The 11554-nt window shown below is 41.6% G+C and overlaps 1 protein-coding gene across 1 annotated transcript; it reads left to right on the top strand.

Annotated features, from left to right (window-relative positions):
• The first annotated feature begins 2651 nt into the window (after positions 1–2651).
• pmm2 (phosphomannomutase 2) lies at positions 2652–10804 on the top strand. Its single transcript, XM_050045610.1, has 8 exons — positions 2652–2967; positions 5966–6077; positions 6169–6245; positions 6396–6487; positions 6664–6763; positions 7181–7256; positions 7452–7567; positions 9732–10804. Exons 1-8 carry the CDS (start codon positions 2893–2895, stop codon positions 9834–9836), a joined length of 753 nt encoding a protein of 250 aa, XP_049901567.1. The 5' UTR covers positions 2652–2892; the 3' UTR covers positions 9837–10804.
• Positions 10805–11554: the final 750 nt, after the last annotated feature.

The raw sequence follows: 11554 nt of genomic DNA, 5'->3' as shown, positions 1-11554 counted from the left end.
TCTGAATTTAACATCAGGAAATTGGTGCTCATCCAAGTTTTTATGTCTTTAAGGCAGTTATGGAGTTTAGTTAATTGATTACTTTCTTCTGGCTTCATCGATAAATACAACTGAGTATCATCCGCATAACAATGGAAATTTATAGAGTGATTTCTAATGATGTTACCTAAAGGAAGCATATATAGAGTAAATCGAGGGTGATCTTTCTGAGCCAGTGGTCACACCTAAAAACCATTATCTTTAGGTCACACATGCATATAGTAGATAGGTTATCTTCCTGAAGGAGCTGGGGGTGGGTGGCATCTACATGTCAAAGGCCAAACATCAGCAAAACGTTTCTCCTTTTGTTGGGGCAAATGGTGGGTTGCAAATCCATTCCCCACTAAGTGAAGCTCTCTGCAACAACCTCAACAACATAGCAGTAGACTATCCTAATGCAGAACCATGGCCTAGTTGAACCATTCTCTCTCCTGGAGAATGGTTAGTAGGACTTTCCGCAACTTCAGCTTATTCAGAATGCTGCTGCTAGGGTCCTGACAAAAACTAGGAAATATAACCACATTACTCCAGCTCTAAAGTCCTTACACTGGCTACCTGTCACTCAGAGAATTCATTTTTAAAGTCTTGCTGCTTGCCTGCTCTGTGACACATCCCCCAAATATCTCTCTTACATGCTCGGGACATCTGAACCTTCTAGGACCCTGGGGACATCTCGGACTGGCTTGACCGTCCGGCTTCTTGTCATCATGCAGCACAAACCTGGAGTAACCTCCCAGATAATGTTGGACAAACCCCGACTCTGAACACACTGTTTGGATGCAGTGGTTCCTGTCAAAACAGTGAACTGCTTTGTTAACAACAAACCCTGGGTAACCAGTGAAGTGAAAGCTGTACTCAACAGGAAGAAAAGGACATTCAAAAATAAAGATCCTGAGGAGATGAGGAGAGCGCAGAGGGAGCTTAAAGACTGCATAAAAGAGGCCAAGGATTCCTACAGGCTGAAGCTGGAGAGGAAACTACAGGCCAACAACATGCGGGAGGTCTGGAAGGGGATGAGGACCATCACAGGCTGCAAGGCAGGCAGTGCTGCTGCAGAGGGGATCAGGGAGAGAGCTAATGAACTTAACATCTTCTTTAACCGGTTCGACTCTACATCTGCTACCCCCCTCACTCACCCCACTGCACCAGGTCTCCTATCCGACCTACCTCAGCCTGCCCCGCCCCCCTCCTCCTCCACCTCCACCTCCGCCTCCACCTCCCCCCCTCCCATTTAACCACATCTACAACATGAGCCTGCGTCTGGGGAAGGTTCCATCTCCTTGGAAAACATCCTGCATCATCCCGGTGCCGAAGAAGGGGCGACCAAACAACCTCAATGACTTCAGACCGGTGGCCCTCACCTCTCATCTGATGAAGACACTGGAGCGGCTGATTCTGCGCATCATAACACCTCAGGTGCAGCAGGCCCAGGACCCGCTTCAGATCGGCTATCAGAGGAATGTAGGAGTTGAGGACGCTGTACTGTATCTCCAGCACCGGGCCCTCACACACCTCGACAGGGAAAGTGGCGCTGTGAGAATTCTTTTTATAGATTTCTCCAGCGCCTTTAACACCATACAGCCTGTCCGCCTAAAGGACAAACTCACCACCATGCAGGTTGACCCAGCCCTCGTGTCCTGGATCACGGATTATCTCACGGGCAGACCTCAATTTGTCAGGTTGGGGTCCATAACATCTGACACAGTGACCAGCAGCACGGGGGTGCCACAGGGGACTGTACTGGCCCCCCTCCTCTTCACACTCTACACAGCGGACTTCAGGCATGACACCCAACTCTGTCATGTACAGAAGTTCTCTGATGACACTGCTATCGTCGGGTGTATTAGGAGGGGGGATGAGGGAGAGTACAGGTCCCTTGTCAAGGATTTCACCACCTGGAGTCACCTGAACCACCTGCAGCTCAACACCACCAAGACAAAGGAGATGGTACTGGACTTCAGGAGGCGCCGCCCATCTCTTCTGCCTGTTAACATCAGCGGCGAGGAGATTGAGGTGGTTGCCTCCTACAGGTACCTGGGGCTGCAGGTGGATGACAAGCTGGACTGGTCAGTTAACACTGATCATGTCTACAAGAAAGTGCAGAGCAGGCTGTATTTCCTGAGGAGGCTGGCGTCCTTTAATGTCTGCAGGAGAATGCTGCAGATGTTCTACCAGTCTGTGGTATTCAGCACCTTCTTCTATGGGGTGGTGTGTAATTAATTTACCTTTTATTCATTTTATTCTCTCTTTACTATTTTCTGTATCCTTTATTATGTTTTGTATTTTATTGTTCTGTAAAGCTCTTTGCATTGCCCTTGTGTATGATATGTGCAATACAAATAAAGCAGCCTCTCCTTGCCCAAACATCCTTACCAACACGAGAAGCTGAAAGTAAGGCTTTGTAAAAGAAATAACTTTTGCAGGATACATTTTCTCCATCAGTGAAGCTTTATATGATGCAAGAAAAGTCTCTGTATCCTCATCTGACACTGGTTTGCAGGCTGTTGAGCTGAATGAGGAAGAGGCCTTGTAGTTAAACATAGTTTCATGCTGAGCCTACACCATGCGCTACACACTCCGGTGCAGTAGGTGGCGACATGCACTTTGCAACCCGTTAATTAACACCGTAGAAGAAGAAGCTGGTCCTTACTTTCTAAATGTAGTACTCAGCAGTTGTGCAGCTGGCTTGTTACAGAGCATCTTTGGCTTTATTGTGGTGACAGCGACAGAAACAGAGGGAGCGAAGCGAGACAGCCTGTGGACACACACTGAGGGATCACTGTAACGTTACATCGGAGGGACATAGAGGAACTGTGTCCACAGTGAGGGACAGTGAGACAGACAGCAGCTGACATGAGTGAATCCACTGTGGACTCGAGCACGCTCTGCCTCTTCGATGTGGACGGCACGCTCACAGCCGCGAGACAGGTAGTGGACTTGTGTCTGTGTATTATACATGTTGAACTACACATGGGTTCATTCATACAAACACCTGACAGTAGTGGGCTACGTTGCGTCAGTGCAACATCCGGCTCCACGTTGTTATTGTAGTTCTTCCGCGTCATGTTGTGTTCCGCAGAAACATGTACTTTGAAATAGGTTCCACCCTAAAACTCCATCTGGTTTGTAGCTGAGCTTATACGAGCTACAGTGTGAACGCTCACTTACATAACACTGAGAAAACCGGTTATTAACGATAATGTACTTATATGAGCTTAGGTCAACCGTCACACACCGGAAGTGCGCGGCGGAACGCAACGGCTAGAGGATGTCAGTCGTTTTATAAACGTTTGTTTTAATTTGTTGTAAATATCCCAGTTGAAATCGTGACATATGAACACTGTTGTCATCTTTTACATTTTTGAAACATAGCTACTTTTCCTGATCAGTAAATATGCCAATTTTTCCGTTGGGTTCCGCAGTCCTCTAACAAGTCGGACCGGGTGTATCGGATTAACGAGTTACCGTGTTAATTGGTGCCAACAGCTGTTAAACAGGAAGTGAATATCTAGCTGTCCCTGTGAATGCCGTAATGATTCGTTTTTTTATTTAAATGTCAAAATATATCTACCTGAACCCTATTTTTAGTCTTGTTTTAGGCAACGTGTCACGAACTGCATTTTGCTTGTTGTTACTTGATAACAAGGACACTATAAAAGTTTATATCTGAAGTCTCGTGGAAAAAAAAAGTTCATTTACGTGACATATGTTTATTTACGTGACATATGTTTATTTAACTAAGCTCCAAAGATGAAAAAGTGTATTTAGGAAATTTATAAGAGATTTTTTTCCCCTACCAAAACACTTTAAATATAACAAAGAGGTATACAACAAATGTCATACGAGAAAACAATGTGCCAGAGGTATTAAAAGTTCATTCACATTAGGTCCTGTCAGAGTTGTATTTGTTTATTCTTTTAAAAATAAGAGTTCGAAGTAAATGTACATACTTTAACATATTGAAAGTCTTTGTAGTGTGTTTGTTCATAACATCTTCAAGTAAGGTAACATAGAAAGTGGATTTTAGTCCCAGAGGGGAGATTCAATTTTTTAACTTTGTTGTTATATACAAACACGTCTGAACTATACACACATGCACAAACAGGACCTATCAATGCATTAGATAGAGGGATGTCAAAGCAAGGGGCCTGCCCGTGGACAGGTGCCCTGAGCAGTTTGGGGTCTGGTGCCTTGCTCTAGGGCAAAGGACAAACTTTATTAACCCCCAAGGTGATTTCACTCTGTTGTTATTTACATGTAACACACACACAGGCCCAAAATACACACAGTTGCACAAATAGGACCTACACACATGCATTAAACAGAGAGATGTCAGAGCGAGGGGGCTGTCCATGGACAGGTGTCCCTTGCTCAAAGGTACCTTGGTGGTGCCCAGGGGCAAACTGTCACCTCTCCAGTTACCAGTCCCTACTTCATACATTTGGTGCTGACAGAGACTTAAACCGGTGACCCTTTGGTTCCCAACCCAAGTCCCTATGGACTCAGTTACTGCCGCCTATATTGGCTGAATTCAACATTAAACCTGTTACAGCAGGATTTGGAGTCAGACCATTTCAATTTATGGACATGGAATATACTAGTAATGATCAGAAGCTATAGGTAATGTTGCTATCCATCCCATAGAACACAAAATATAACATCACATTGACTGCATTAATCTGTACATTAGTGTCCAATTTCCTATATATGAAGTGCATATCTGTTTAAAATGACTCTGAATGATCAAAGTGAAAGAACAAATGAAATATTGTTTCTCTATCTGAAATACAAAAAGCACACATATAATCTATATTTATCTTAAATCTTATCTTAAACAGTTTTTTAGCTGGGTAAATTCAGTATAAAAATTTTCAATGGGCACTTTACCGTTTAAAATAGAACAAGGTTTTTTCCCTCTGTAAATCACCCATTACAGAAGACCAGAAGAACTTTGCTGCAGGACGTGTAACACAGTCCGAAGCATTTATGACGGTTTATTCAGAATTTCCAGTAAAAATATGCTCAGACCTTGTAGTGGCCATTTTCATAAAATTACAATTCTTTAAAAACTGAAGATAACCTGTGGTGGCAGAGTCAAAAATAGTATCATGTTCCTTATACATATTCCAAATAACAAAAACATAATAACTAATAACAACATTTATTAGAGATAGACGTTCACTAGTTCTTGCTCTGTCGTCACTACTACAACCGCTGAAAGGCACCAGCTAACGGGGTCACTCGTTAATACGAAACACCCTCTTCACAAATGTCCCTGTAACTTTTTTCTTGATTGACATATGATGGAAATGGCAAAATTATATTGTTTGTCAAAAAAAATCCAAAGCATAATGCAAGTTCAATCAATCAATCTGCAAGTGGGGAGTAGAGAGCATACAGTGACAGATATGTCTGCACGAAATTGAGGGCTATTTATGAGCCACAATTCATATGTGTGCTAATAAGTTACAATGAAATGTTGGTCATATCTAGTAGTCTTATAGTGTCTGCTCCTTTATTTGCATACAGTCATTATTACCACTTTGGGCTTCCTGTTTATTGTCCTTTCATTATGTGTTTTCTGAGTCTGAGCTGTGATTGTGTATTGCCATTAGTGTTTGGATGATGATTGTGAAAAAAACAGAAGGAAATTGTATCATAAGAGGATTTAGCATGTGTTCTTGTGCAACAGATAAAACAGGAAACCTAATGTTCAAACAGTGGATAAAGAATTACCATCAATCCAGCAAAGAGAGCAGTACAAGGTTATACACAAAACAATATAACAGCTGATATGAGTCCCGACAGCTGATATACAAGCAGATTTTTGATTCAGAAAATATAGTCTGGTACTAAATGTATGTTATGATAGTGACTGATGACTGCCATATATAAATATTAATCTTGTAATTGCTGTGTCTCTCAGCGTGTGACTCCACACATGGCCGAGTTCCTTGAGAAGCTGAGGACTCGGGTTCGAGTCGGAGTGGTCGGAGGGTCGGACCTCAGCAAGATCAAAGAGCAGCTGGGAGATGATGGTGAGACGCACATCTGTACCTCTAGAGTCGACCAATTATATATATCTTTTTTAACTATAGAATTAGTTTGACTCTCTGTTTACGTGTGCAGTGATCCAGAAAGCTGACTACGTGTTTGCTGAGAATGGTCTTGTGGCCTATAAGAATGGAGAGTTGCTCTCTGTACAGGTGAGACTGCTGAACTGTGTCCAAAGCTCACCTTTTGACGTGACTAAGTCTGTGTTTGACAGGTTTAGCCATCCTAATAGCCTGAATATAATGATGTTACCTCATGTAAATGGTCCCAGGAGGTTTATTTTGTCTGCCTGCTGTTGTCAGTCTATCCAGGCCCATATGGGAGAAGAGCTGCTCCAAGACTTCATTAACTTCTGTCTCAACTACATGGCCAAGATCAAACTGCCCAAGAAGAGGTGCAAACATGATTTCATTATCGATATTTCTTAGTTTTTGGGGCGTTAATGGTTGTGTAGTTGTGATGAACTGGGCACTAAGGGTGCTGGGAAGCTGTGAAAATGTAAATGATAATACATTATAATGATCTGGTTTACGTGATGGAGACTACATTGTATTGCGTGATGTTTTACAGGGGGACGTTTATTGAATTCCGTAATGGCATGTTGAACGTCTCCCCCATTGGACGCAGCTGTTCACAGGAAGAGAGGAATGAGTTCTACGAGCTAGATAAGGTAGCACACACACATTTAACACAGACGTTTAATTAGTTTTATTAGTTTCAGGTCAAAGCATGTGAACATTTCAGCTCTATCGTGGCTACATTTTGGTGGAAGTTGCAAAGTAGTTGCACGTACGACAGATTTGTTATGAATTTTTTAAAGTTTCTAAGTTTAGACGGTTGCTGTAGGGCCACCATCAGGACTTTGAGGCCCCAAATTTTGGTTGAGGAAGTTTGGAATAGGACTGGACCTATGTGCGAAGTTTGTTTTATTTTCATTCATGAGAAGGCAAGTTGCATTGTACAAATAATAATAATAACATTGGCAACAACAAGAGGGACCGACAGCAGAGCCGCCCAGACTTTAATTACAGACTTGATACCACATGCTGGGCTGTGATTATTTTTTAATTTCTTTTTCTCTTTTCAGAAAGAGAAAATTAGAGAGAAGTTTGTGTCCATATTAAGGGAAGAGTTCAAAGGAAAAGGATTGTCTTTTTCAATCGGTGAGTGCATTTATAACTATTATAGTGTTTGTATTTACAGTGAATCTGTTCTTAAAGGCAACACAGCATCAGGAGAACACTATCACAGCCTTGGGCAGTATGAGACATTAGTTTAGTTGTGGCTGTTTCTTTGTCAGTGTGATGTAAATTCTCCTCATCATCTCTTCCTGCCTCTCGGTCGTTGTTTCTCTGCAGGAGGGCAGATCAGCTTTGATGTGTTTCCTGACGGCTGGGATAAGAGATACTGTCTGAGCTTTGTGGAGAAGGACAACTTCTCAGCTGTTCACTTCTTTGGAGACAAGACCAAACCTGTGAGTATGAGAACTACAGCTGAACCATGCAGGAAGGGCTGAATGGCTGCAGAGAGCACATGATACTTTCAAAGGCAGAATATCAATAAAATTTTCATGTAAGACCAGACAGACAACTCATCAAGAGTCCACTTGGAAAAGTGTCTATGTTGTCTAGATGGCACCACAGCTGAGACGTACAGTGTGCTTTCTGAGTTAACCATTAATCATCCAGGTAACTCTAAACTAACATACCTAAATTTGAAAAATCATCCCTTGCTCTCAGTTTTTAGTCTTTTTTATCCTTCGTAATTTTAGTGTAGTTTTAGTGGACAAAAATTCTAAATGTTTTAGTCGATGAAAGTCATGAAATTTTAGTCAACTTTAAGTCATTATGTTTTTTTTATTCTTAAACTAATCCAGTTAGGCTAGTTCATGTATCTGAAATTAGAATCACAGTGACATGTTGTATAAAACTTTCACTCAGACATTTTTTTCCACACTTACAAATAATGTCTAAACACTACAAACTTGCATTTCTCCAGCAGTAGTTGACTTTGTCACAGGAGTTTACCAGTCTGTCACTCATGCAGCATTTTAAGATAATTGCAAGCATTGCAGTTCTCAGCTTTCAATGTCCAATAGTCCACCACTAACATTTTTGTCACACAAAAATGAAACACAGATTTCGTCTTAGTTTTTATTATCAAGGAGTATTTTTAGCTAATTATCGTCTAATTTTCTTCATGGAAAAAAGGGTGTTGATGAAAATGTTCGTCAACGAAATTAACACTGAATGGCATTAACAGATTCATCCACTCAGTGTTGTGTTTTGTGTTTTGGGTGTGTTTTGGTATGAACAGAGGACCACAATGGAGAGGAAAAGATGTGTTGTTTAATGCAGTTGTAGTGTGGACATGCCCTGCTTTTTAGTGTGGTCACCAAGCTGTTGTCTTATTATTTAGGGCTTTCAGTGTGGATGAAGATCTTTATTAAAACAACTTGAAAACACTAGTGTGGATGGGTGTTTCCTTACTTACACAAACAGTGTAGATTTAGCCAGATTAGTGTGGTTATTGTTAGAGTTTCAGATGATGTGTGGTGTCTTCATTGTGGTTTAAAGGCACTGAATACACTCTTAACCCCCAAGATTTCCTCCCAGCTTTTTGCTGATGTTTAAAAACTATTTAAAATGCGTCATGATTTCGGGATGTGGTTGGATTTTGCTAAAATAAAATGAGGAAGTGAGTGTAGCACCCAATGATGTACAAATATGATGAAAATGTACCAATACCCGAAATGTAATACATTTGCACTTGATCAAAAATGTAATAAAACCAAATAATGTAATAAAATACCCTGACTAATACTGCAACAGAGAGAGATTGTAGAAGGTCAGCCATCTTTTAATGATGTCTAATTTAAGATCCACTCTGGCCGAACGGACGATCCTTACACAATGACCATTTGACAGGGATTTTAGTTCAATGCATCTTTGCCTGATGACAACACACAACTTGCCATCTGTCGTAGATTTCAAATTGTACATGAGGCTTAGAGTTTTCATTTCCAAACATGAAATCAGTGTCAGTGTTTTCAGGAGGCTGACATGATGCTAACTTGAATCACATTTTCAGGAAACTATGACATCATTGGTCGCTACATGTGCCTAAAGTTTGTGAGTTAAATCCGAGTTCACTGAAAGATGGGGACACTCCATGTAAATAATGGTCTGCATGCTGTGCTGTTGTTGAGGGGGTCACACCAAGTGATGAGCTGCATAGACATAACAAGGCAACACACTGAGCTCCAGCTGACAACCGTCCCCATTCACAAACATTTCCCCATTGATCCAGCCCTCACTGAGCAGTTTGCTGCGCATAGCAATCTGGTGACGTTAACACATGTAGCTACGATTTACTGCCTGCAAACGCTCATGTAAGACAGTCATTGTGTTAGTTTTGGAGATTCAGGCAAACACAAAGAAAGGTCTGTGTTGTGTTTTTATAAAGGCACAGTTTGTATTCAATTCTGAAATAGCTGTCCCAGGGATGACGGGTTCATTTTATAGCACTAGCCTAACTGGTTTTCAATCAGACAAACTGCAGACAGACACAACAACAGCAGGTTTCTTTGCCTCTGATCCTCATCTAAGTATCACTGTGTATGTGTGTGTTTGTATCAGGGAGGAAACGACTACGAGATCTACAGCGACCCGCGGACCATCGGCCATGAAGTCACCTGTCCAGAGGAAACCGAACAACTTTGTCAGCAGCTTTTCCTCTCATGAGAGAGAAGCAGCAGATGTTACTGTTACTGCTCACGTCTTTTTAACTAGACAGACAAGAGAGGCTTCTGTTGGAGGCCTTATTGATCTGTCACGATCTTATCTCGAGGTTTAATCATAGAAATAATTCATTTAATGCACAAAGAGCCAGTGTTATGGCATCTCTGGTAAATTCGAGGAAAAAGAGGGAACACTCGCTGATGAATGAAAGGAGGGATTTCTGGGTATTTTTGATTGGGGTTTAAGTGAAAGCTGTCTTGCCTTTAAATGTGATGGTAAAAGTAACGGTTTGATTTTTTATGATGAGATTCTAGCTTGTGTTATTAACATTACCTCATGGTAAACCTTGAGCCATAACAGTTAGCAACAAAATGTTCCTGTTTGCAGAGACTATCGAGGGGCAAAGTCCCTCCCCTTCTGGTTCCCCCCAAAAATACGTACGATAGTTAACGTCAAGACGAATCATTTTTGACCCTGTTTGAGTTGTGCCATGAATTACACATATGATGTTTGTCAATTTAAAAGACACTTTTACAAGTCAAAAAAAGTTGCAGTTTGTCATAGTACCATTTAGTTTCCGTGTGTAACCACTCAGGGAACTACGTCTCTTGTCACCAACACCAACATGGCCGTTATCCTAGCACAATATAATATCTGAGTCCATAGGGACATGGGTTGGGAACCAGAGGGTCACCAGTTCAAGTCCCCATCCGGATCAAATATGGAGTGTGGACTTGTAGCTGGAGAGGTTCCAGCTCACCCCCGGGCACAACCAAGGTGCCCCCGAGCAAGGCACTGAACCCCCAACTGCTCGGGACACCTGTCCATTGGCCGCCCCTTGCTCTGACATCTCTTCATTTAAAGTGTGTATAGGTCCTGTTTGTGCATGTGTGTGTATTTGACAACAGAGTGAAAAAAATTTTAATTTACCCTCTGGGATTAATAAATTTTATCCTCTTCATCATACCTGATGTGTTTGATCCAGTGACTCCTGGTCTTTTTATCAACGGGGAAGCAAAAGGAAAAGTAAGACTTTGTGCTTGTGCGAGCCATGGATGTGTAAGTGTGTGTACATCCTGGTATGAGACACACAGGCATTGTAGCTTTAGCAAGAGAGAAAGCTACGACGTCATATGCAACCTTTGGGTGTGTAGTCTTTCTAATTATGTCTTTTCACACTCTTATACTCCAACAATTTGCAACTCGCAGTTTCCATGATCACTTCAATATGTACTTGGAATGACTGACTTTTTTGACTTGCAAAATTATCTTTTAAATTGACAAACATATGTGTAATTCAAGACACAGTTCAAATGGGATCAAAAAATCCTTTTGTCTCTTGCCATAAACTCTCCTACATACATTTATTTAATCCATATTTAACCATGTAAATCCCATAGAGATTAACAATCTTTTTTACAAGGGAGACCTGGCCAAGACAGCAGCACACAAAAAGTTACAGCCAAACAACACAATAAAAAACATAAAAGATAAACAGTAACATGTAGAAATATTAGACCATTTATGCACAATGACAAGGGCCAAACCAGCCAGAAGGAGCAAGGTGAGCCGGGTAGAAATGGGGCACCAGGTTTTCAGCTATCCAGGTACAAGTGAAGTAGCCTGCAGGTGGCTAACACAGTGTTGAGAGGACGGAAAGAAATACAACTAGAGTTAAGTGGATGGTCAGAGGCAGGACAGCTTTTACTGTGCAAAAATGG

Source organism: Epinephelus moara, chromosome 5 (genome assembly GCF_006386435.1).
Source record: "Epinephelus moara isolate mb chromosome 5, YSFRI_EMoa_1.0, whole genome shotgun sequence".
In the NCBI taxonomy this organism is placed as follows: Eukaryota; Metazoa; Chordata; class Actinopteri; order Perciformes; family Serranidae; genus Epinephelus; species Epinephelus moara.
The sequence above is the reverse complement of the archived record's forward strand: the minus strand, read 5'-3'. Positions and strand labels throughout refer to the sequence as shown.